General features: G+C 40.9%; 4 protein-coding genes across 4 annotated transcripts; all 4 read left to right on the top strand.

Moving 5' to 3' along the window:
• Positions 1-989: 989 nt before the first annotated feature.
• Positions 990-2,924, top strand: LOC138869095 (uncharacterized). The gene is made up of 3 exons (XM_070146685.1): positions 990-1,449; positions 1,567-1,898; positions 2,061-2,924. Exons 1-3 carry the CDS (start codon positions 990-992, stop codon positions 2,922-2,924), a joined length of 1,656 nt encoding a protein of 551 aa, XP_070002786.1.
• Positions 2,925-18,527: 15,603 nt separating this feature from the next.
• Positions 18,528-20,405, top strand: LOC138869094 (uncharacterized). Its single transcript, XM_070146684.1, has one exon. It carries the CDS (start codon positions 18,528-18,530, stop codon positions 20,403-20,405), a length of 1,878 nt encoding a protein of 625 aa, XP_070002785.1.
• Positions 20,406-22,784: 2,379 nt separating this feature from the next.
• LOC138869093 (secreted RxLR effector protein 161-like) lies at positions 22,785-23,390 on the top strand. Its single transcript, XM_070146683.1, has one exon. The coding sequence runs from the start codon at positions 22,785-22,787 to the stop codon at positions 23,388-23,390; it is 606 nt and encodes a 201-aa protein (XP_070002784.1).
• A 733-nt stretch (positions 23,391-24,123) lies between these two features.
• Positions 24,124-25,216, top strand: LOC104216131 (uncharacterized). The gene is made up of 3 exons (XM_009766128.1): positions 24,124-24,449; positions 24,548-24,751; positions 24,796-25,216. Exons 1-3 carry the CDS (start codon positions 24,124-24,126, stop codon positions 25,214-25,216), a joined length of 951 nt encoding a protein of 316 aa, XP_009764430.1.
• The last annotated feature ends 1,951 nt before the right edge of the window (positions 25,217-27,167 follow it).

Raw genomic sequence — 27,167 nt, 5'->3', positions numbered from 1 at the left:
ATAGGAAAGGCACCCAGGTCCGCTTGGCTGGGGGCTACCCGGTCGAGCGTCGGTCGCGCCCATCGGTTTTTGAGGCGTGACAAACTTGGTATCAGAGCCTAAGGTTTTAAAGTGTCCTAGGATGTCTCGGAGCCGTGTCTAGTAGAGTCCTCCTTATCGGTGTGTTATAGACCATATCTATAAGTTGGAGGCTACATGGGCATTTAGGAAATTACCTTCTTCTTTCTTACTCTATATCGTGCGGTGAAGTGAAAAGTGGAAGTATTTACATTTAACTCATGCTCTGTTCCAAATTTTCAGTAATGGCACCTAAGAAGAGAGCTAGACTCGGCCTCGGGGCCAATGCCACCCCAAGTGTGGTTGTTAATCATGTACCTGATGTCGTGGGTGAGAGTGACTCCCCGGTCTTGAATCTGCCTGGCCCATCTATTCTAGATCCAAGTATTCCTGTTCCAGCTGCGATAGAGGGTGCTACCATCCCTCCCGCTGATATTCCTGATCTTGATGCAATTCTAGCTTCCGGTCCCGGGGTTTCTGATGGGGACCTTAGAGGAGCCATCCATATGTTGACCCAGTTAGTGGCCGCTCAGGCCCAGATATCTCATGATGCCCCTGCTCCCCCCAGCGGATAGGGAGATTCCGCCAGCTCCAGAGTCAACCAATTTCTGCGGTTGGCCCCTCCAGAGTTCACGGGCACAGACCCAGAGGCTGATCTGCAGGATTTCCTTGCTGAAATGTATAAGAACTTTTGAGTGATGAAGGCTACGGAGATGGAAGGGGTTGAGTTGGCTTCATACAGGTTGAGGGGAGCAACGTATTCGTGGTTCAAGATGTTGGAGGATTCCCGTGGGGAGGGAAGACCTCCGGCTAGATGGGATGAGTTTGTAGATGCATTCATGGACCACTTCTTGCCTGCCGAGACAATGGCGGCCCGTGCCACAGAGTTTGAGGTCCTCAAGTAGGACAGCATGAGTGTTTGAGAGTACCACATGGAGTTTTTGAGGTTGTCCAAGTATGCTCCTCAGTTAGTGTCGACCATGGATGCTCGAGTTCGACGATTCATTCAGGGTCTTAGTCCTTTGGTGGTGAATGAGGCTGCTATAGCGGCCTTACACTCAGATATGAATTATGGGAAGATTGTGGGGTTCTCTCAGACCACAGAGGCTAGGAAGTTGAAAATACGGGCAGAAAGGGAGAGTAGCAGCAGGGCCCGATCAGCGAGTCACTCAGGGAGACCAGTTCCGGGGAGAGGGCCATCAGGTCCATCCCAGTCATATGCCCAGTCCTCAGCAAGCGCACCGCCATCTGTGCGTAGTTATCAGCAGAGCAGTCACTTGAGATCAGGTTCAGACAGTAGGAGACCCCATCATTCCGGTCGTCCAGGAGGGAGATCACAGCAGCAAGGGAGGGCTTCATGCCCCAAGTGTGGGAGGTTCCATTCCGAGACTTGTTATTTGGATATTCCGGTGTGTTATAGATGCGGGGTAAGAGGTCATATCCAGCGGGACTACCGTGTGCCCAGTTAGGGCATGGGTAGGGTATTTGCTCAGTCATACGTTTTTTCAGCTGCCACATCATCCGTGCGTCCTCCAGCCCCAGCAGGGCGCGATGTAGTTAGGGGTGGAGCTCGTGGTAGAGGTGTACCCAGCCGGTTTTACGCCTTGAGTGGTCGCCAGAGTGTAGAGGCCTCCCCAGATGTTGCTACAGGTATCTTGTCTGTTCAGGCCATTGATTGTTATGCTCTTATTGATCCGGGGTCCTCTTTGTCTTATGTCACCCCATTCATTGCTTCAAGTTTTGGGGTAGAACCCGAACAGCTTCATAAGTCGTTCTCTGTATCGACTCCGGTTGGTGATTCTATTATAGCCATGCGAGTTTATAGGAATTGTGTTGTCATGGTATGTGGTCGTGCTACCACGACCGATCTTATTGAGCTTGAAATGGTGGATTTTGATGTGATTATGGGAATGGACTGGCTTTATTCGTGCTTTGTTAAACTTGACTGCCGAACGAGAGTCATGAGGCTTGAGTTCCCTAATGAGCCAGTTATTGAGTGGAAGGGAAATGGTGTGGTGCCGAAAGGTAGGTTTATTTCCTACCTTAAGGCTTCGAAGATGATTAGGAACGGGTGTATCTACCATTTGGTCCGGATGGCGGACACCACTTCAAAAGTGTTTGTCCCCGAGTCCATGCCAGTCGTGAATGAGTTTCTTGAAGTGTTTCCGGACGAGCTTCCAGGGATCCCGCCAGATAGGGAGATTGATTTTGGGATTGATGTATTTCCAGATACGCGGCCGATATCTATTCCACCATATAGAATGGCGCCAGCGGAGTTAAGGGAGTTAAAGGAACAGCTGAAGGATTTATTAGAAAAGGGATTCATACGGCCAAGTGTGTCACCGTGGGGCGCCCCGGTTCTTTTTGTCAGAAAGAGGGATGGGTCGCTCTGGATGTGTATTGATTATCGGCAGCTTAACAAGGTCACCGTCAAGAATAAATATCCTTTGCCTCGGATAGATGATTTGTTCGACCAATTGCAAGGTGCGAGGTTCTTTTCCAAAATTGATCTACAGTCCGGGTATCACCAATTAAAGATCAGAGAACAGGATATTCCTAAGACCGCTTTCAGAACTCGCTATGGTCACTTTGAATTCTTGGTCATGTCTTTTGGGCTAACCAACGCCCCGGCAGCTTTCATGGATCTTATTAATCAGGTCTTCAAGCCATTTCTAGACTCTTTTGTGATTGTTATCATTGATGACATCCTTGTTTATTCGCGGAGCAGGGAGGATCATGCCGATCACCTCAGGGCAGTTCTGCAGACCCTTTATCAGCACCAGTTGTATGCTAAATTTTCAAAATGTGAATTTTGGTTAGAGTCTGTTACCTTTCTGGGCCATGTTGTTTCCAGTAAAGGGATTTAGGTGGATCCCCAGAAGATTGCAGTAGTAAAAGATTGTCCTAGACCCACGACCCCGACGGAGATCCGTAGCTTCTTGGGTTTAGCGGGGTATTATCAGAGGTTTATGGAGGGATTCTCTACCCTCGCCTCCCCTTTGACTAAGTTGACGCAGAAAGTAGTTAAGTTCCAATGGTCCGACGCTTATGAGAAAAGTTTTCAAGAATTGAAGTCGAGATTGACCTCGTCACCGATATTGACCTTGCCGGAAGGCACAAAAGGATTTGTGGTTTATTGCGATGCCTCCAAGGTCGGTTTGGGGTGTGTGTTGATGCAACATGGGAAGGTTATAGCGTATGCTTCAAGGCAACTCAATAATCACGAGAAGAATTATCTGACGCATGATTTGGAGCTTGCGGCAGTTGTATTTGCCTTGAAAATATGGCGACATTATCTTTATGGGGTACATGTGGATGTGTTCTCGGACCACAAGAGTCTCCAATATTTGTTTAAGCAGAAGGAGTTGAATTTAAGGCACGGCAGTGGTTAGAATTGATCAAGGATTATGATATTGATATTTTATACCATCCAAGGAAGGCGAATGTGGTGGCCGACGCTCTCAGTAGGAAGTCCATGGGTAGTTTGGCTCATTTGGGAGCGGATCAGAGGCCTTTGGCTCGGGAGGTTTATCAATTGGCCAGTCTAGGGGTTCGTATTTCGACCTCAGACGAGGGGAAGGTTATGGTGCGTAATGGAGCAAAATCGTCACTGGTAGCAGAAGTCAAGGAAAAGCAGCTCATTGATCCAGCATTAGCACAGATGAAGGAGGCAGTTTTGAATAACAAGACTTCGACATTTTCACTCGGTGGTGAGGATGGTGTATTACGATGTCAAGGTAGGCTATGTGTTCCAGATATGGATAATCTTCGGGGGAGGGTAATGGCGGAAGCTCATAATTCCAGGTATTCTGTGCACCCAAGTTCTACGAAAATGTACCGTGATCTCAAGGAAATTTATTGGTGGAACGGTATGAAGAGGGGTGTGGCGGACTTTGTATCTAAATGTATGAATTGTCAGCGAGTAAAAGCTGAGCACCAGCGGCCTGGTGGGTTAACTCAGCTTATGGAAATACCAATGTGGAAATGGGAGATGTTCAACATGGATTTCGTGGTAGGGTTACCTCGCACTCAGTGCAAGTTCGACTCAATTTGGGTAATAGTGGATCGACTCACCAAATCAGCTCACTTCTTGCCAGTCAAGTCCACGGATACTGCAGAACAATATGCTCAATTATATATCAAGGAAATAGTAAGGCTTCATGGCACTCCACTTTCTATTATCTCAGATCGAGGGGCCCAGTTCACAGCTAATTTTTGGAAGAAATTTCAGCAAGGTTTGGGTACTCAGGTGAATCTCAGCATGACTTTCCATCCGCAGACTGATGGTCAAGCGGAGCAGACTATTCAGACGCTTGAAGATATGTTACGAGCTTGTGTCTTGGATTTCAAAGGTAATTTGGATGATCACTTGCCACTTATAGAATTTGCTTACAATAACAGTTTTCACGTTAGCATTCAGATGGCCCCATTTGAGGCATTGTACGGGAGGAGATGTAAGTCTCCGATTGGATGGTTCGAAGTGGGTGAAGCAGAATTGTTAGGGCCAGATCTCGTGCACCAGGCTATGGAAAAAGTTAAAATCATTCAGGAAAGGCTGAAAGCTGCTCAGAGTCGCCAGAAATCTTATGCGGACATTCGTCGAAGAAAATTGGAATTCAAAGTAGATGATTGGGTGTTCTTGAGGGTATCTCCTATGAAGGGAGTCATGCGATTTGGGAAGAAAGGGAAGTTGAGTCCTAGATATGTCGGGCCGTATCGGGTCACTCAAAGGATAGGACAAGTGGCCTATAGACTGGAATTACCCCTTGAAATGTCATTAGTGCACCCGGTGTTCCATGTGTCTATGTTAAAGAAAGTGGTTGGAGACCCATCCACCATCGTGCCAATCGAGGCTATCGAGGTCAATGAAGAGTTATCATATGAAGAAATTCCGGTCGCTATTCTTGATAGGCAAGTCCGCAAATTGAGAAACAAGGAAGTTGCTTCAGTTAAAGTGTTATGGCAAATTCAACAAGTCGAGGAAGCCACGTGGGAAGCGGAAAGTGAAATGAAAGAAAAATATCCCCATCTGTTTGAACAAGTCTAGTAGTGATCGTGCGAACTCTTATCTCTAAGTAAACTGATGTTGTGTTCAATCTGGTGCAAAGACACCCCATATTTTTTCCTAAATGCTTTACTATTGTAACTCCTCAAGTTGTGCAAGAATTGTATGTATTGTGATTAATTGAGTCATGCGCAAGCCCCTTTTTGGTAAATGAAAGTTTTGTAAGAACTTATGTGATAAGTGAATGATTAAAGGCAGTGTAGATTGGTAATGATTAATTGGAATATGTATAGTGTATTGGAGTGGTTGAACTGTATGGAACTCATTGAAGTGGTCAAATTATGTGCAAGTGTTGAGGTAATGAATTGTATACCAGTTGTAGGGATAATAGGGATAACGTAATGGTGCTTGAAAATAATATTTTGGGGGCTCTCTGACAGGTAGATAAGTCTAATTACAAAGGGAACTCTTGCAAAAAAAATTCTCTTCTTTTCAAAAATTGGGAATTTGCATATCATGTTTTCAAAACCAACAGATTTCCAAAATCCTCATTCGAGGACGAATGATTTTAAGTGGGGAGGATGTAAGGCCCCGTGAAAACTTGTACTCAAAACCGGGTAGCTTGTGGTGCCAAGTCCTGAATATATGTTAGGAATGTGTAAAATTAAGCAAGCCGCGGTTCGGACCCTTTTGGTACTGATCTATGTTATAAAAAGTCAAGAAATACTATTTTCTAGGAAATGCAATTATGCGGTCTAGAATGTGGTCGCATAACAGATATGCGGACTGCATAATCGCCGCAAAGTGAGTCAGTGTGTTGGTCGAATTGGAGGTTAAATATGCGGTCCAATATGCGATCGCATAACGGATTTGCGGACCGCATAGTCGTCGCATATTTCCCTTGGGATTTTGTGAGGGGCAGTTCTACGGTGCACTATGCGACCGCATAATGGGTATGCGGACCGCATTTCTGTCACATACCCAGGCAGTGTGTTCAGATTTTGGGAGCACTTTTGCGGTCCATTCTGCGGACCGCATTTCCACTCTGCGATCACACTTCATACCTAACTCGGGCTCCTATTTTTCTAAATTTTAAATCCGACCCGTTCTTCAATAAAACACCCCAACCCCTTATTTTAACATATTTTTTGAACAAAACTAGAGAGAGGAAAGAGAGAATTCTTGAGAGATAAAGTCCTACCTTCATCAATTTGATTCTTCAAAGTCACTCGAGCTGGGGAATTTCAAGTAATTGTCTTCATCTCCGTTCTTGCAGGTAAAATCCTCAACCCTTTTTCATTGTTTTCATATTAAAACAAAAAGGAGGATTCTCATGCGTTAATTCTTGAAAATGGAAGTTGAGATACACATACATGTCCTTTAAAACCTAGAATCTAGTAAGAGGAATTGGGTAGAACTAAAGATTTGCAAAAGAGGGGTTGATAACCTAAGTAAGTTTGGGCTGAGTTTGTGAACTTCAATTCTAAGTTATATGTGTTAACTTATGAACTAGATTGACGGTACTAGGTTTTTGGTGAATTGGAAATAGAAGAAAAAAGAGGGGGGGAATTCGACTCCAGGTAAGTATTGCTAACTTTAACCTTTGTAAAGTCACCTTGTTTGGTGTACGAGTAATTGGTATGTGTTACTTATGTGGACTATTTGTGAATTCTTGTGATTAATATGCCTTGAATGTTGTTGGTTAAGTCTCCCGATATAATGGTGTAAGTAAATGGCAACAAACCAAGTGTGTGTGTGAATGTGTTTATGTGGTAAGAGTTGTGTAACAAATGATGGAAAGAAATCGTAATTGATGCAATTGAAACAACTGTGGTAATATCATACGTGACTTGTCGTGGGCAATTATCGTTGTGACTTAAGTTGTATACGGGTTGTTGCATATGATGGAAATGGTATTGACATTTATGAAAAATCTTTGTGAATTGTTGTTGTTGTCGTGTGAAATGTGATTGTCTGGTAGGATCGGGTTGCGCGCCGCAACACAAAGTTATAAGGTGTGGGTTGTGGTGATAAGGGTGGCCGAGGTAATAAGGGTGCAAAAGTGATTGAAATCACTATTGAAGTAAAAATATGTGAAAGTTGTGAAATCATTGATGTGATAAAATAATGTTGAAAGGGAAAAGGAGAGATTGTGGAGTTTGTTTGGCTTTGGTTGTTCCTTTCATGCACATTTGATTGTTGATTCTATTACTGTTTGTTATCTGTGTATTGCTTGATTTTACTTGGGGTAAAGTTTGTTCATACATACCAGTACAATTCAAATGTACTGACGTCCCTTTTGCCGGGGGCGCTACATTCGTGTTATGATTGTAGGTGGTTCCATAACAGGTACTCCAGTCCATCGATAGTAGCACTCCTTCACCTCCCATCAGCTGAATCGGTGAGTCCCTTTCCTCTCGGGGCCCTGCGTGGCTCATGCCGCTTATCCTCCCGAAAATTTTATTTTGGTATTTGCGTAAGGTATAGCCAAAGCCTTGTTACCGGCAAGTATTGTAACACTCTTTTGTATCTCTAGAGGCTCCGTAGACAGGAAATGTGGGTTATGTACTTATGTATTTTGGGCAGTATAACTTGTAAACCACGCTAAGTAACTATGTATGTTATGTAAATCTCGTAAGAATGTGTTTAAATTTATAAATGGCTATTTCACTTGGTTAATGGGTAATGGAAACGTAGGGTATCACGTGGAATAGGAAAGGCACCCAGGTCCGCTTGGTTGGGGGCTACCCGGTCGAGCGTCGGTCGCGCCCTCGGGTTTTGGGGCGTGACACCCATCGACCCTTTGATAATTCCATCCAAGCACGCTCGGAGTATGGTCTCTACGACACTAGGTTCTCGACCCATTTCTTGAGATCGGGATTACCTCTGGCGCTTGGGCCACATTTGCAACACCAAAAAATATAGATGATTAAAGATTATAAAAAGTAAAACAGCAAAATTAAAAAGGCAAAGTACTACTCACGGTTCATGTTCCATTTCTCATGAAATGGCATATCTTTAGTAGGGATCAGGTCCAAAGTCCTTATTTGGATAAATTGGCCCATCCAACCTCGGTCACGAGCTTCGTCTATGCTTGAGAACGGGGCCTTGACATCCCGACAAGCAAGCTTGATCAGCCCTCTTCTATAAATTCGGGGACTGTAAAGGCGCATAAGGTGATCGAGGGTGAAAGGACATACCTTGATTTTGCTCATGAAGAATCGGAGGAGAATCAATATTCTCTTGAAGGAAGGATGGATCTAGCCGAGAGCCACATCATACCTCTTGTAGAAGGCGACGATGATAGGGTCTAAGGGACCCAATGTGAAAGGGTAAGTGTAAACACTTAGGAAGCTATCCACTTGGGTAGTGATCGACTCCTCGGGCGAAAGTACCACAACATGTTTATCGACCTAGTGGCACTCCTCTTTAACTTTTTCAAGGAGTTCGTTGATTATCGAGCATATGTACCTCGAGACCAGTTCACATCGACTATGTACTGAGGAGGTCTTTTCAATCCTAAAATCGGCGACAGTAGGGCAACCTCCTGGAACAAAATCCTCAAGGGAATATTCCAGCGTACCTCTGTCGCCGGTGGGCCGTGAAGAAGAGGCGGCCTCCTTTTGCGGTACGATTTTAGAAGTTTTTGCCATTTTAACGTAGAAGTGAAGAGATTAGGATGATATGTCGTTTGCTTAAGATTCAAGAGATTTGGGAGCAAGAGTTGCAACACAAAGAGAATTTTGAAGAGAAGCAACAATTAGGGAAATTTTGAGCGTAAAGTTTGAGTGGAAGAAGGTGGAGGTGCTTATAGCTTGTTGGAGGTGGTTCAGAACCGGTAGTGGCCGGCCAGCAACTAATAGGCATTTAATGCCTATGTAATCAAACCGATAGGACGTTTCAGTATTTATTTGTCATTGACATCATAGTCGGGCTTGTAGCTTACGTCATGGCACATCGAGACGGGATTGGAAAAGTTCATATCATTTCTCATCATCTTCTCTCCAAGAAACGAGGGGACTATCTGTATACGGTCAAAATCGGGTTTGCCCTTTTTTATGACTAATTGATACCAGAACATGATGGGCCAAGGTTCAGTCTTGAGTTATATTGAACCATGATTAAAGTTAGGTTGCTGAGCTCGTGGCTCTAAGACCAATCAAGATTGAGATCGACCAATATTGAGACCAAACAAGATAGATATCGAAGTAATCTTACCAAGCCAAATAATGGAAGTCGAGATATCCGCAATTGGGAGAGGGTCAAGGCGCGAATCCCGGCACATATCAAGAAGAGGCCGATTAATTAGCCAATCATGGGATTTCTTACCTTATATAGAATTGTATCTAGAGTAGGACTCCCCTACTATATAAAAGGGGGTCTGATAATTTGTAAAGACATCATATTCACGCTATATAAAGCAATATACTGTCATCTTCTAGCTTTCATTATCTTGTTATTCCGTTCATAAGCCAGTTGAAACATATTTGGTTCAAGGGTGGCAAGCTCGATGGCCAAAGTTGTTCAATTTGTGTGGTTTGCATATATTCTTTCATAGTCAATATCAATATTAATCTATTCTTCTTAATTTATACCAAGTGATATCACGTGTCCTTAAAACCGCATATAAATTCAATTTTTATCCGATTTCAGGGTAAACAGTTATGTTCTTAGATCTTTTTCTCGATCGACCAACTAGTCAAACTACTTGTTTCTTATGCTTGAGAATGGCACAAAAATCCCCCTGGAATTGATCTCGATATGGAGGAGAAGAAGTCTACTCCTTCTCATGCTTCCTTTTCCTCAAGACTTCCAAATATGAAGGATTGTCATGAGTTCTAGCCCGTGTGAGAGATTTCAGATGTTTAAGAGAATGCTTGGATTGTCTTGTATCGCCTAAGAAGGGTAGGTATTGTAGAAGACACAATGTCTATTATTGTGCGGATGCTTGACTAGTAACATAGAGATCGCATGGTTGGCAATCGTTGATGTTCATGTTTCGCTACTTGACGCGGAAGATTTTATGGGAGTGTTTCTCTCGAGGTTATTGTGTATGCATTATGGGCCAGTCATTTAAGTGGAAGAGCTAGAGGTCAGGTATGGAGTTTCCTAAATTCTTGAGGTTTAGAGACTACTTGATTATTCACATGCATGTGGTGGCACTGTTTAGGTTTTGTGGCAATATGCGAGAGAGATAGCTCTTAAGATGTTTATTTACTCATTGCAGTGTAGTTGTAGTTGTCTTTTATTCGTAGCACATAATGTTATCCGTCTCCCCAGGGTTATGTTTATGCACTTTGTGTGCTTATTGTTGATACACATGTATTTGATGAATATTTGGAATATGGCTCAATGGGATTCCCACGAGGATGTTATGGGATCGTGTTGCACGCTGCAATAGTGAGATATGATTCCTCGTACTTATTTTGTATGTGTTTCTTCTTCTTTGTGGGATAGATAGACATCATTACGTTTTGTTGGTCATATCTATTACATGTGCTGGATAGTTCTCATACTTTGGTTCACTTTTCTATTATTGGTCATACTCGAGTTGTTGCTCGTTGGAACACAAATCGCATCGTATAAGATTCTAGATTGTATTTGACGTGGCTTGTTAGTTGAGCAACTTGTACTGGGTGAGCGAGGCTATTGGATCTAGAATTAATGCAATCAGGTTTAGATAAGGTATGTTTGGAGTAGGGCTACCATTAGTTAGCTCAGAATTTAGTAATGGTTCTTGATGGGCGAGAGACCTCTATGAATTGTGGTTCTGATGGGTGGTTATAAGTTTCTATAAGTTCCTTTCAGCATCAGCAATGTTGCAAAGTCTGGGCACATGGTTCTAGGTTATATAAGATATATTATCGGTACCGGTTCAATAATGAGCATCTTTTATGGGCAAAATATATGGTTATGGGCATATGAGTTACGGGGCATATCATGTAGTTACGTCTTGGGGGTATATTTATGACTTGATATAGATGGTGGGGATGGATACAATGAATATATTCTAGAATCAGATCTTATAGGGAATTCCAGATATTTAAATTGGATTCTAAGGCTTGTGGGCAAAGATCGTGTCACGACCCAAAACCCAGTCGTGATAGCGCATCTCGTGAAGACAAGGTCCGTCGACACACTCCCAATTCATTTTTAAGCAATTAAATAATACACATTAAGTCTTTAACATAATAATAAATCCAAAATAAGGTGAATAATATAGTTTGCGAAATGGACATAGCCCGACATCGGGGTGTCACTAGTCATGAGCATCTATCCTAAAATCTACAAGTTTGAAAGAGTCTACACCAACTATTACATAGCTAAAATAGGAGAAAATGAGATAGAGGGAGAAGCACTAGGTTGCAAACGCCGAGCAACTACCTAGTGAATCTCTGAAGTCTGCTGAAAGCTCCCAACTTTCGCAAACAGGACCTGAAGCACCTGAATCTGCACACGGGGTGCAGGGAGTAAAGTGAGTACTCCAACTCAGTGAGTAATAATAATAAATGCAGACTGAGCAATAAAAAATCACGTAAAGGCACATCATCAGGCTATAAAAAAGCAGTAAAAACTAGTAAAAACATTGCAATAGTGAAGATATGAAAGGTCACTTTAGTTTAGTTTAATCTTCTTTAGAAATGCCTTTTTAATAGTTAAGCAAGTAAATGACAGGCATCTAGAAAAGATAAACACATAAAGAACCGCCCCTCTGGCACAATACCAACAAAATCAACTCCTCGGGCAACACATGGAATAATACCAGTCCCTCGGGCTATATCTCATATCACAATGGGTACCCGCGCTCACTGGGGGTGTGCAGACTCCTTGAGGGGCTCCTTACGGCCCAAGCGCAGTATCAAGCCATCTCGTGGCATAGTCTCATAGGTTCTCGGCCTCATATCAACAAGCCACCTCGTGGCGTACAAATCTCATGCCCGAGTGTTTCCTCACAACATAGACCATTGTCCTTACTCAGTTAGAATCTCACAAGCCACTCGGGAAACAGTGAAACATGATGCTCAACCCAAAATAACATTTAAAATATCATTTTAAGTGTTAAAGTAGAGTAAACATGGCTGAGTTATGAAAGCAGTAGAATATAGTATGACCGAGTACAAGTATAAAGTCAAAACGGTGAGGAAATATCAGTAAAAATCCCCTAAGGGTCCAAATAGTTGGCACGAGGCCCAAATATGGCATTCAGCCCAAAACATGATGATAGCAAATAGTTTTCAGTCAAATACGCGGTAAAACAGTCATTCGGAATGGACTAAGTCACAATCCCCAATGGTGCACGACCCCACTCTCGTCATCTAGCATGTGCGTCACCTCAATATAGCACAAGGATGTGTAATCCGGGGTTTTATACCCTCAGGACAACATTTAAAAATCATTACTCACCTCAAACCGGTCTAAACTCTAGCCCGCGATGCCTTTGCCTCTCGAATCTGCTTCCAAATGCTCCAAATATAACCAAAATCAGTATATTATCATCAATATACGCTAAAGGAACAAAGCCAAGGCAAAAATAATCAAATTAACTCAAGAATCCTGAAATTGCTCAAACCCCGCCCCTGGACACACGTCTTGGAATCCGACCAAAGTCTCAAAATCCGATAACCCATTCAATTACGAGACTATCCATACTAGTTTCACTCAATTCCGACTTCGAATCGGCTTTCAAATACCAAAAATTCATTTTAGGAAGTTCCACAATTTTTCCCAAATTTACATCCCAAATCTCTACTCAAATGATGAATCCAACATTATAATCATGTATTTTAGCCAAAATTGAATTAGAATCACTTACCCCGATGATTTTCTTGAAAATCTCTCGAAAAATCGCCAAAGCTCGAGCTCTCTAGGTCAAAATATAAAATAAAACCCCAAATCTCGTATTTCTAGAGTACCTTCTGAATCCCCATCACCACTGACCGCGGTAAAACCATTGCTACAACGGAAAATGTTGACTGCAATGACATACTTTAGTATTTTGGACATAACTTCTCTAAAGATGTCCAAATTATGATTGTTTTATCTTTCTGGAAACTAGACACGAAGGGCTACAACTTTCGTTTTTGACTCAACTCAAGATTCCTTGTAGATCAAAAGATATAGGCTACCGATGTTGGACCAACGACCTGCGGATTCTTCATGACCATTTTCCACGACCGCAATAAAACCACCGCGCCCAGCGGTAAAAATACCGCGCCCAACGGTAAAACTTCCACCCCAGTTGTAAATTTAAGCACCAGAACCAATGCCTGAGTCCCGATAATGCCCGGACTCGCTCAAAACTCACCCGAAATACACCCAAGGCCCTCGGGACCTCAACCCAAACATACCAACACCTCCCATAACATCATTAAAACTTATTCGAGCCTTCGAATCACTCAAAACAATGCCAAAATACCAAATCAACTTCGGATTCAAGCTTAAGAACTTAGGAACTTTCAAGTTCCACAAACGATGTTGAAACCCACCAATTCAACTCTGAATGACCTGAAATTTTGCACACACGTCACAAATGACACAACGCACCTATTCCAACTTCCGGAATTCTATTCCGACCCCTATATCAAAATCTCACCTATCAACCGGAAAACGCCAAAATCCCAATTCCGGCAATTCAAGCCTAAACCTTCTATGGACGTCCAAAATACATGCTGATCACACTCCTAAGTCCCAAATCACCTAACGGAGCTAACCAAATCATAAAAATTCTAATCTGATATCATATACTAACAAGTCAAAACTTGGTCAACCTTTCAAATTTTAAGCTTCAAATTGAGAACTATTCTTTCAAATTCATTCCGATCACCCTGAAAACCAAAACCAATAATTTACATAAGTCATAATACATCACACGAGGCTAGTCATACCCGAGAAATGGTGAGCATAAGTGCAAAAGCTCAAAATGACCAGTCGGGTCGTTACAGATCGAAGGAATACTGTTCAGTTGTGTGTATGTGTTAATCGACTTATATGGATTGACATGGCATGGGTGTGCATATGAGGAGATTATACAGTTATTTGATGGCTTTGGAATGACTCTTGACACATTCAAGGACGAACGCATGTTTAAGTGGGGAAGAATGTAATGACTCAGCCAATCATTTTGAGCTTTAGCAATCCGTTCGGCGATTTGAGACTTTGAGTAGCTTCTTATGATGCATTATGATTTGTGTGTAGGTTTGGTTTCGATGTTCGAGAGGTTCAGATTGATTTGGAAGAATGATTCTCAATTTGGAAGCTTTAAGTTGGAAGATTTGACCAAGATTTGACTTTTGAGTAAACGATCTTAGAATTGGGATTTAAAGGTCCCAATATGTTTGTATGTTGATTTTGGACTTGGGTATATATTCGAATTTGAATTTGGATGTTCCTAGAAGGTTTTGACTCTATTTGCCAATTTGAAGGTTTGAAGAGTTCTTAAGTTTGATCGATAGTTGACTTCGGTGATATCGGATTCCGTTTGATATTCTGAGCCTAGGGATAGGTTTGTGTTGTCATATTGGACTTGTGTGTGAAATTTGGTTCTATTCCGAATTGTGTAAATATGAATCAGACGCATTTGGCGAAGTTGGAAGTAGAGACTTTAAGAAATTGAGTTTAATCTTTAATTCTTTTTTATGTTGTAATTCGTGTTCCGAACCGTTGGACAAGTTTACATATGGTATTTAAACTTGTTAAATTTAATGGATAGGGTTCCTTGGATCTTAGGTGAGTTTTGGAATGGCTTTAGACCACTTTTAGGCCTTTTTGAGATGTTGATAGCTCATCACATGATTGTGAATAGCCATTGCGGAGGTGGGGGCTGCATTCACAAAGAGTAAAGTGCATTTCAGGGCTTGTGAATCACGATCACAGAAGGAAGGGTCGTAATCGCATACAAGATTTTTTTGTGGTTAGTGCTCGAACTTTGGGAGCTTATATCTTGCAGCTATAAGGAATTTGGGAATGATCCAAAAAAAAAATTGTAGCCTTTTGAGTCTAATTTTGCTTAAAATGAAACTGTTTGTCATTTGAATATTGTACAAAGAGTTATAGCCATTATATTGAAGGCTGTTTGTGCAGAGGAAAACAAAAATTGTACATCTCGATCGCGTGGCTTCTTGGTCGCGATGAAGAAAATGATGCTAGAGCATTTTTTAACCACGATCGCATGGCTAGTGACCATGATCGCGAAGAAGGAGGCCTGCCAGGAGTATTAAACATCCAATTTCAAGATTTTGGTTTTATTTATTTACTTTTTAAGTTCTTGGAATATAAGTAGTGCATTTAGGGTGATTATTGAAGACAATTTTCGCCATCTACCATAAGGTAAGTGATTTCATTTTGTTGTGACATAAATACATGGATTATATATAGAATTTAACATGAAAATTAGTAGATATTGTTGGTTATTTGGAATTTTTGGTTGGGAACCTAATATTTAATAAAAAGAGTATTTGACCATGAAATTAGATATGGAGTTAAGAACAAATTGAATATTTGAGTTCGTAGTGCCACAGGTGACATGTATTTTCGAGAATTTTTGGAATTCGGGCGCGTGGGACTGGGGGTTAACTTTTGTTGACTTTTCGTGTGTGGTTGAGATGGTTTTTAATTGTTAAATCACGAGTTTTTAAATATGTTTTGATTGGTATGCACGTTCTTTGGCTAGTTTTAGGTCGTTTGACATTGGTTTGATGTGTTAGAGAGCTGTTGGAGTCTATTATTAGATTTCGGATCAAGGTAAGTCACTTGCCTAATCTTGTAAGATGGATCTTATCCTGTAAGTGCTATATTTGCTACGTGCTACGTGTTATGGGAGCTACGTACGTACGAGGTGATGAACATCCATGCGTATGCTAGATTTTGACACGCCCGGGTAGACTTAGATTTACACCATGCTTTAATTGTATTACTTGAGTTAATCTTTCATGTTTAAATACTTTAATTCATGTTTTAGTCTGAGACTAGACTTGAGTAAAGTACCGAGCTTTATTATTCTAGAGACTTGGCGTGCTACTTAATTAGCCGCGGAAATTGTAATTTCTCACTTGGATTTACTCCCGTGTCGTACTAATTTGTTCAAGAGTTTCATAATTATTCAACTCGTAAGTATATTCACGAGTTGGGCTTGTGACTCGTCGAAAGTTTCAATACTCTTCTAGAACGGGTTGATCGCCTCAACACTACTCTTATGAAATCAGACAGTTCGCCTTGGTAGTATCATGAGATACACTTATGGGATCAGGCCGTACAACCTCGACAATATCATGTAACACCATTCTTATAGGATCAGACTGTTCGCCTCGGGAGTATTACGAGAAACACTTATGGGATCAGGTCGTACCTCGACAGTATCATGTAACACTACTCTTATGAGATCGGGTCGTTCTCCTCGGCAGAATCGTGCGTAATATTTCGACAGAGAGTCAGTGCATATATGAGTATCCTAACTCGTATTTGACATTTGCACCTAATATTGGTCTCATATATTCCATTGAGGCAGTATTTGATATTTGACGATTTCGTTTATTCTGCTGTTAATAATCATATTATACATATTTGTCTGTTTTATTGCTACTTGCTATGTTGTATACCAGTCTACTTTTATTGTACTTGATTATTAGACCACTAGTAAGTGTAGATGTTCGACCCTTCAATACTACTTCTTTGAGGTTAGACTAAATATTTACTTGGTACGCGTTGATTTGTGTACTCATACTATACTTTCGCACTAATTGTGTAGATACTAAGATATGTACATTTGGTGGTAATACAGGTGCGTAGGAGAAACTACTGAGGATATTTTGGGGTGAGCTGCTTATATGTTACGATCTGTAGCACACAAAGTCCTCTTCATATTCATTTACTGTATTTTATCTATTTCCTATTCCAGGCAGTTGTTGTAGTAATATTGTATATTCTAAGTAGATGCTCATGCACTTGTGACACCGGGTTTTAGGAATTTTAGACCATTGTTCATGGTTGTATACTGTTATGACATTCAGTTTTATGTTTTGATCATGTTCAAACTTTGTAGATGTTGTCAGTATTTTACTATGAAAATGGAACGACTCCGCTTATTTATTTCATCACTTGTTTCAAAATGTGTTATGAAACTATTGATCAGCGTGTTGATTTATTGCTAGCTTGTATAACGACAGTGTTGGACGCAACAGTTCCGCTCCCACTTCATTGATCACTAGGCCATAACTTTAGATGTCATACCATATAAAATATATTTATGCACATATATAAATTAGGAAACAATATATAAGGTGCACCCTATGTTGTCCGGAGAAGTCACTTGCTCAATGTGATGACCGAAGATTGAATACTATATATATATATATATATATATATATATATATATATATAAAAGCCATTTTAAAAGAGCTCTGGCACTTAACATAAGTATCCAAATTAAGTTTTATGGTTTTGACTTGATAGGTTTTAAATATTCTCGCCTTATGTTTTTATGATCTAACAAACTTACTGTTAAGGTCTAGATAGGGAACCTGACCTACTTGGACTATACTGCAAGCTTTAATGGATTCCAGCTAAAGGTGAACTGTTACAGCTTCAGGAGCTAAGAACCCACACAAGGACCTGATACTCTTGTGGTTTCCTCATAACAGTACAAAGTCAATTGGAGACAGCTGGAAATGAAGTGAATGGCGACACTATTTTTGCCGCACTGCATTATCTCCAGCGCCCACTCATTCTCTAACCAAATAAAGTGCTCACATCATTTCAAGTGATGTGATCAAGATGTACCTACAATGAATTTTATACAAAATATCACTTGAAGGTTTCAGTTTCTCATTCAAGCTTCTTGCAAAAAATAGAGAAATCAATCCTCTCAAGATTGAAGAACAAATTTGAAAGCAACTACGGACCAGTTCCTAAAAGATATCTTGTTGTTGTCCTAGTTGAGTTGTAACTTTGTTATTGTACTTGTTATACCTCTTAAACTGCTTAGCTAGAAGCGTTTGATTAGGAATCCTCTTGTAAATCCGTAAACTCCTTGAGTTTATGTTGTGACTAGATTTAGTCATAAGCAAAAGTCTTTGTAATTGTAGAATTACAAAGTGGCTTGTGGTGAAAGCATCACATGTTAGAAAAAGCCTTTGTAACTATGAAGCCACAAAGTGGCTTGTGGTAAGAGTACCACAAGTTAGTTGAGTAAATCATTTGCAATAGGAGTCATTGCAAATTGGCTTGTAATAAGCTCTTTACAAGTTAGTGAAGTTAAAAGCCTACAGGTGTAGGTTGTGGTTTTTTGATCCCCTTGTGTGGGATTTTTCCACGTAAAAATCCTCTGCCTTATTTACATACTATTTTATTAGCATTCTCAGCAAAATCTTGTAAAGGACCAGGTACTCTACTGTTTGGTAGACTCATACAAACTAATAATTGGTATCAGAACAGGTTTTTCCTATCAGGCTAACACCTAGGAAGGATCCTCATGGCTGCCCCACCAAATTTGGAAGAAGGTCAATCTACATACCGACCACCCAAGTTCAATGGACAATACTATGGGTTATGGAAAGCGATAATGCACGATTTTATCATGGCTGAGGATTGTAAGTTATGGGATATCATATGCGATGGTCCTTATGTTCCAACCAGAGTACTACAGGAACTCCCATTTTCAATGGCAAAAACCAACAAAGAGTACACTGAAGTAGACAACATAGCTGTGGAGAAGAATTTTCATACCAAAAACATTCTAGTATATGGAATAGGACCTGAAGAGTACAATAGAATCTCCACCTGTGACACTGCCAAGGAGATATGTGAAGCTTTGCAAACAGCTCATGAGAGAACTACACAAGTAAAACAGTCTAAGATTGACATGCTCACTACCGAGTATGAACTCTTCAAAATGAGGGACGACGAATCCATTCAAGATATGCATACGAGATTCACTTCTATCATAAATGAGTTACACTCCGTTGATGAAATCATTCTCAGAAACAAGCTAGAGCTGACCGTAGAAGAGCTGATCGGAAACTTGAAGACCCATGAGTTAAAGAAAAAGATAAATAGTGAAAAAAGAGAACCAAAAAGGGAAAAGAACCTGGTACTTAAAGATGATTACAATGATTCAAGTGAGGAAGACAGTGACATGGCTTACCTAACCAAAAGATTTCAGAAGATGGTCAAAAAAAATGGAGAAATGCTAAAAAGGGACATTTCTATCAGACCAAGAAACTGTGATCTTTGTTATAAGTGTGGAAAGCCTAGACACTTCATGAAAGACTGTCCTCTCCTGAAGAAAGAATTCTCCAAGAACCATCATGAGAAAACAACTAAGACGAACCCGGTTCCTGTCAAGGACTTCAAGAGAAAAAGATCTGTTGACAATATGATGAGACAATCTCTTGCAACATGGGGGGATTCATCTAGTGAGTCTGAAGATGAACCTGATACTGGTGATAGTTCCATGATGGCAGTTGAAGGTGAAAAGACTGGATATGACTCAACTTTTGCTTTGATGGCTCAATCAGATGATGATGAAGACAATGGCAATAAAGAGGTAAACTTCAGGGATGTTCAGAAAAATCTGAAATCCTATTCTCCAAAAAAACTCATGTTTTTAGATGATGTATTAATCACTGGTTTTCATAGTCTTGTGGAGGATAGGGATTCTTTGACCTTAGAATTAGGAGAATCTGAACAAACTAGAGACGACTTAGTGGTTGCAGTTACTGACCATAAGAAAACCGTTGAAACCCTCAGAAAAGAAAAAAGTGATATGTTGGCAGAAATTGCAGACCTAAGGGAAACAATAGTTAAACCATGGACTAAGTCAAAACCTGAAAGTTCTAGAAAGGGAAAGGAGATAGCAAGTGAGGAACACATTAGGCTTGAAAGTGAGGTGAAAGCTATGAGATTTAGGATGTGTGCTGAAATTGAGAAAAACGAGCTTTTCCAAACTAATCTGGAAAGAGTAAATGATGATCTTGAAAAGTCCCTAAAGTGGACCTGGTCCTCAAAAGCTACCACTGCTTTGCATACTAATGATTATGAAAACATGCAGGGAGCAGGGTTCCAAAGGGAGAAAACTCCCCACAACCCTCATAGTAAGTACGTCACTATCTCTGATAACTGGCCTTATACCCGATGTGGGAACACTAAGGGCTTCAATGAAGATGTCCAGGCTAAGAATCAATCAGTTCAGAAAAACAAAGTGTTTGCTGAAACGGTGACTACAAAAGAGGGACCGGGTTCTACTTACAAAAAACGCACATTATCTACATGGACTAAGAGAACCCTTATTCATCCTCTTGCTTACTATAAGGGACCCAAACTTGTTTGGGTTCCTAAAACTAACTCCTAATCTCTTGTGCAAGGAACAGTGAAAGGAAGTGGTCAATAATGGTTCATGAATAGTGGGTATTCAAAACACATGACTGGGAACACCGACTTTCTTTCACTAAAAGCCTTGTAAGGAGGGAGTATATCTTTTGGCAATGGCAAAAAGGGGTACATTCTTAGAGTTGGAAAAGTCGGGAAGTCACTCACTCATTCTATTAAAAATGTTTACTATGTAAATGGCCTTAAGTATAGTGTCTTAAGTATTTCTCAAATCTGTGATAAAGGCAACAAGGTAAAATTCTTGTCCAAAATATGTACAGTCACTGATCTTGTGACCGGTGAAATAGTACTTGTGGCCAAAAGATACAAGAACATCTATGTCGCTGATTTCGAGTCCTTACAGAATAGTGATCTGAGTTGTTTGAAAGCTGTTGATGATGAAGCTGAACTATGGCACAGAAGACTGGGCTATGCAAGTTTTTCTCTTCTAAACAAACTAATTTAGAAGGACCTGGTCCATGGTCTGCCTATGTCACAATTCAAGATGCAAAAAGTCAGTGATGCTTGTGCTAAAGGAAAACATGTGAAGTCCTCTTTTAAGCCTAAAAGAGATGTGAGCACCTCAAAGCCACTAGAGCTTTTGCATATGGATCTGTGTGGACCTATGAAAGTGCAAAGCATAGGAGGAAAAATATACATTTTTATGATAGTAGATGACTACTCTAGATTCACATGGACTCTGTTTCTCAGAACCAAAGATGAAACTGTTGAGGTACTTGTGGCCTTTGTGAAGAAAATCCAGGTGAAGATGGAATCTAGAGTCGCATGCATTAGATCAGATCATAGGACAGAATTTGACAATGTCAAATTTGATGAATTTTGCAATGAAAATGGCATCACACAAAACTTCTCAGCTCCCAGTACTCCCCAGCAAAATGGAGCAGTAGAAAGGAAGGACAAAACTCTAGGGGAAATGGCAAGAACAATGTTGATCGACAGTGGAATTGCAAAGAACTTCTGGGCTGAAACTGTCAATACCGCCTGCTATTTGGTGAACAGGTGCATGATCCGATCACTTCTGAACAAAACCTCGTATGAAATGCTGAATGGAAGGAAACCCAAGCTGACTCACCTAAGAACATTTGGGTGCAAATGCTATGTTCTCAATAATGGAAAGGATCAGCTTGGTAAATTTGATGCCAAGAGTGATGAAGGAATATTTCTGGGCTACTCTTCTCAAAGAAAGGCTTACAAGATATATAATAAGCGAACTCAATGTGTTGAGGAAAGTGTTCATGTTATTTTTGATGATTCTTATCCATCACTTGAGAAGAGTGCTGAGGAAGATCAAGATGAAGGACCCTCATTAGTTCCTGGTGAAATCATTAACATGATAAATGGAAAGGCAGATATGATGAGTCAAGTAAAGGAGCCAAATGAAGAAAACGCTGCTTCATCTTCAACAAAACCAAGCACTTCAATTAAAACCACTGAAGTTGAAGAAAGAGTGGTTGATGCAGTTTAGGGAACTCCACTAGCACCTGAGAGAAGGACAGAAGAAAATCAGCCAAACATATCTTCCTCCTCTTAGAATGAACCTCAGGCGTCTAACTGGAGACACCAGAGCTCTCATCCAATAGACAATATTATCACTCCCCTAGATTCCCGAGTACAAACTAGGTCAAGAGCTAGAAATTCACTTGCCTTCTCAGCCTTTCTCTCCCAGATAGAACCCAAAAATATCAAGGAAGCTTTGAAAGATGCAGATTGGATTACAACCATGCAAGACAAGCTACATCAGTTTGAGAGAAACAATGTGTGGCACATGGTACCTAGAGCCCCAAATCGAACCATTATAGGAACCATATAGGTATTCAGAAACAAGCTCGATGAACACGGAACTACCACAAGGAACAAGGCCAAGCTAGTGGCCCAAGGCTACAATCAGGAGGAAGGGATTGACTATGATGAAACGTTTGCTCCAGTGGCTCGCATGGAAGCTATTAGAATTCTAATCGTTTTTGCATCTCATATGGAATTCACCTTGTTCCAAATAGATGTCAAGAGTGCATTTTTGAATGGACTCCTTAAGGAAGAAGTCTATGTGAAGCAACCCCCAGGGTTTGAATGTCATGAGCACCCTGAATATGTGTTTAAACTGGACAAAGCTCTGTACGGGTTAAATTAGGCTCCTCGAGCTTGGTATGAAAGATTGTCAAAATTCCTCCTGGAAAATGGTTTTAAAAGAGGGAAAATTGACAACACTCTTTTCTTAAAGAAACAAGGAAGGAACCTGCTCATTGTTCAGGTTTATGTTGATGATATCATTTTTGGAGCAACAACTGATTCTCTGTGTGAAGAATTTGCAAAACTCATGGCAAGTGAATTTGAAATGAGCAAGATGGGGGAACTAAACTTCTTTTTGGGTCTTCAAGTAAAACAGTCCCCAAAGGGTATATCCATTTGTCAGCAAAAATACATCAGAGAACTCTTGAAAAGGTTTGACATGGAAGCATCAAAGGTAATTGACACTCCCATTGCTACTGCCACTCGACTGTACATGGATGAAACTGGATCTCTTGTGAATCAAACCATGTATAGAGGCATTATTGGGTCTCTCCTCTATCTCACTGCCAGTAAACCTGATATTGTTTTCAGTGTGGGGTTATGTGCAAGGTTTCAATCAAATCCCATGGAATCTCACTTGAAGGCTGCCAAAAGAATACTAAGATATCTCAAAGGAACACAGGACCTGGTGCTGTATTATCCATCAAGTGACAGTTTTAATCTGATTGGGTATGATGATGCAGATTATGCAGGTTATCTTGTGGCTAGGAAAAGCACTTCTAGAATGACTCACTTCTTAGGTTCATGTCTTATCTCTTGGGGTACAAGGAAGCAAAATTTAGTGGCTCTTTCAAAAACTAAAGCTGAATATGTAGTTGCAGCATCCTGCTGCACTCAGCTTTTATGGATCAAGCAGCATCTGGAGGACGTACCCCACTGAGAGTGTGCCCCTTCTATGTGACAACACCAGTGCACTCAACATGTCCAAGAATCCAGTTCAACACAAAAGGACAAAACATATTGATGTGAGGCATCATTTTATGAGAGACAATATGGAGAAAGGGCTCATATGTATGAAGTTTTGCAGCACAGAAGATCAAATTGTAGACATTTTCACCAAGGTGCTAAGTAGGGAACAATTTGAAAGAAACAGAGTGAAGCTGGGGCTTTTAAACCTAAATTGAGAACCTGATTTCTCTTTAGCTGGCTTTTACCTTCAAGAAATAACTGGCTCAAAGTGTTTTCTAGCCATGTCTAACTCACTTCAATACCGTTGCAAGTAAACACGCATGATGAGTATAGAAACGATAGATGCAGTGCATGAATGATAAAAGAGGATTGATTCTTTCAAATAAAAAAGTTAAGAACCTGGTTCTTGTACCAAAGGTTAGTAGTTCTGTGCATCCTTTAATACACGTCTTAAAAAGGGTACAAAACACAACTGCCATGTCATCAACTTTTCTGATCCTATTGTCACGTCTCTTCATTTCAAATCGTTCCATCTCCCTCTAAAACATTACAATTCTCCACACCCAACCGTCGTTTCAGGACCGATGCTTATTCCTCTCTCTTCATAATTATCCTCTCCTTTTAAAAACCCTCTTCTCTGCTCCTCTTAACCATAAGTCTTACACTAGAATCACCCAAAAAATATTGTCACACCACTTCTTCCAATGGATGAGATAACTTCCGATCTCCACGCCTCAATTGTAACTACCATTGATCAATCTATGGAACCTTTCGCTCTCATTGAGCCTTCCTCACCCTCTATTACTCCTGCTGCTACAGTCACACCTCTCCCAGTTTCCCAATCTCTTACTAATTCAAAAACCCTTGAAACTACTGCTCCGTTATCCCCATCGTCTGATGTTCCCACCAGTCAAATCCTAAGTGGAGAACAAGGTCAAAATCCTGAGGTCACAAAGAGTTCTGCCATCGTTGCTACCAATTCCATGGTGGTGGAAGCACCGGTTGAGGAAGAGAAAAATGTTGTAACCGTGTTTGTGGTATCCGTTGATGGTGTACTGCATGAGATTACATCTCAGAAAAATGAGACATAAAGTGTGGAGGAAGAATGGGCCATTGTAGCTGTTGAAGGGATGCAGTAGCAGATACTACTAAGGCATCACATGCGGAACCTGATCCCTCTCCAGAGGATCCAGGTCAGGGCTCTCATTCCCAGGACAATGGTGTTCCTGCATTCGATGTTGTGCCCCTGGAAATTCAAGCACCTGAAATGAGATCCAGTGATGAAGAAGACCTAGATAATGTGGCTCTTGATGCATTCATAAGTAGCGGAGGGTTGCGTCCACCCCTGAGTCTGAAATCAAATGACCTATTACCAGGCTTCAAGTTAAAGTGGCCTACGATTCTGCCCTTCAAAGGAGCAAGAAGAGTAGTAAAAAGAAAAGAAGAAAGTTGGTGAAAGATGGTGTACCTGTAAGTGCTGAGGCAATCCATGTAGTCGAGGTGGAAGAGGAAACCCCAGATGAACCTGGTTCACTTGTTATACAGTCTTCAAAAAAGACGAAGCCTACTTCAATAGAGAAAGGGTCAACATCTAGGTCTAAAATGAAAGAGGTGGTGAGTGAGTTTTCCATGTCTGATGAGGATGTCCTAGTCAAATCCAAGGGAAAAGGCAAAGTCAGTGGAGAGAAGTCCGAGAAACGCAAGTCTGAATTTTTTGAAGAACCTGGTTCTGTGAAGAAAATGAGAAGTGAAGTCAGCCTTGGCTCTAAGCACTTGAGGCATCAAAAAGTTCTGTAGGGTTGTATGTTTGACCCAACAATCTTTGAGATGGATGGAATGCGCCAAATTTTGGAAATGATCGAGTTTCAACGTTGGGTGCATCTATTTCAAGTTGATGCACCTAAGGTATATAAGGATGAGGTACAAAGTTTCTTTGCTAGCCTCTTTCCAATTGATACTAACCATATTTGTGCTTTGGTCAATGGGGTGGACATCATCTTTGATGTAAAGCTGCTTGGGGAGATTTTAAAAGTTCCTACAGCTGGTGTGTCCCGTATAAGAGATGTGTGTCAGTATAACTTCAGAAATGCAATGGTAAAAGACAATACTAACTAGAAAGGGCCCCAGATCTATAAGAAAGCACTACTCCTTGTTTACCAACTGCTATTTGAATTGGTTAACAAAGTTCTATTGCCTCAAGCTGAAAGGAGGTCAGTGATTTCTAAGTCTGATCTATTCTTGATGGAGCAACTGGACAGTTTTACTCATGTGAGTCTGCCTGCTATTATGATTGAACACATGCAAAAAGTTGCCACCTTTAAAGATGGTAATCATGGCCTTACCTATGGGTTCCTTCTTACTCCAGTGTTCAAATTCTTTAAAGTCCCACTGGGGACGTGCAAAGTGGGGACTAGGAAGCAGACTTTCTCACAGACGACTTTGGAAGAGCGCGAGTGTGTGGAAAAGTATGGGGGGGGGGGTAGAAAGTACATCAACCGTTTCACAGCTTATAAATGCTCAGAACAGTGCAGCTGAGGAAATTCGTGGTTGAAGGCCAGGAATGCTATCCTGGAAGGTCAGCAAGCCCGAGAGGTTCCGATGTCAAATGATGAAGTGGCTCGTTTGACACAGGAGAATGCTGATCTCAGGGCACAAGTAGAAAACCTGAAAGCAGAACTGCTCAATGAGCAAAAGTCAGCAAACGCCCGAATAGACCTCGTTCTCCAAACACTTGCTGCAGCTACCAAGCCTTTTACTCCTAGTGCCCCCTAAGTACCCCTTCAGTGACCAGTTTCTGGAGATGTCTGTTATGTTTTTTTTATATATTTTGGCGGATGTTTTTGTTTTCTTTTTTTGTGTGGTTGGGATGAAACACTACTGCTCCCGTAAACAAGTCCAATGTTGCCTTTCGCTTTTTCAAAGCATAGGCATATTAAAGCTTTGTTAATATCAATCCTCATTTTATTATGTCAGTACTCTCTTTATGTGTTCTATTCTCTATCATGATTGTGTGCACATATGTGGCATGAGTTAGCTTAACTGGACTTCTTTGTGCTGTTATTCTATTTTTTTAATGATGCCAAAAGGGAAAAAAATACAATAATACGGACAACCATCAACTCAGGGGGAACACATGGGGGAACTATTGTTACGATACGACATAGTCTCAGGGGAACCTTGTGTTCCGATTCTTACTGCTCTAAATCCACTCTATAAATGTTAAGTTTGTCATCATCAAAAAGGGAAAAATTGATAGGTTTTAAATATTCTTGCCTTATGTTTTAATGATCTAACAAACTTACTGTTAAGAACCAGATAGGGAACCTGACCTACTTGGACTATACTGCAAGCTTTAACGGATTCCAACTAAAGGTGAACTGCTACAACTTCAGGAGCTAGGAACCCACGCAAGGACCTGATACTCTTGTGGTTTCCTCATAGTAATACAAAGTCAATTGGACACAACTGGAAATAAAGTGACCGACGACACTGTTTCTGCCGCACTGCATCGTCTCCAGCGTCCACTCATTCTCTAACCAAATAAAGTGCTCATATCATTTCAAGTGATGTGATCAAGATGTACCTACAATGAGTTTTATACAAAATATCAATTGAAGGTTTCGGCTTCTCATTCAAGCTTCTTGCCAAAAACAGAGAAATCAATCCTCTCAAGCTTGAAGAACAAATTTGAACGCAACTACGGACCAGTTCCTAAAAAATAACTTGTTGTTATACTAGTTGGATTGTA

This window comes from Nicotiana sylvestris, chromosome 5, assembly GCF_000393655.2.
Source record: "Nicotiana sylvestris chromosome 5, ASM39365v2, whole genome shotgun sequence".
NCBI classification, from domain to species: Eukaryota; Viridiplantae; Streptophyta; class Magnoliopsida; order Solanales; family Solanaceae; genus Nicotiana; species Nicotiana sylvestris.
The sequence above is the reverse complement of the archived record's forward strand: the minus strand, read 5'-3'. Positions and strand labels throughout refer to the sequence as shown.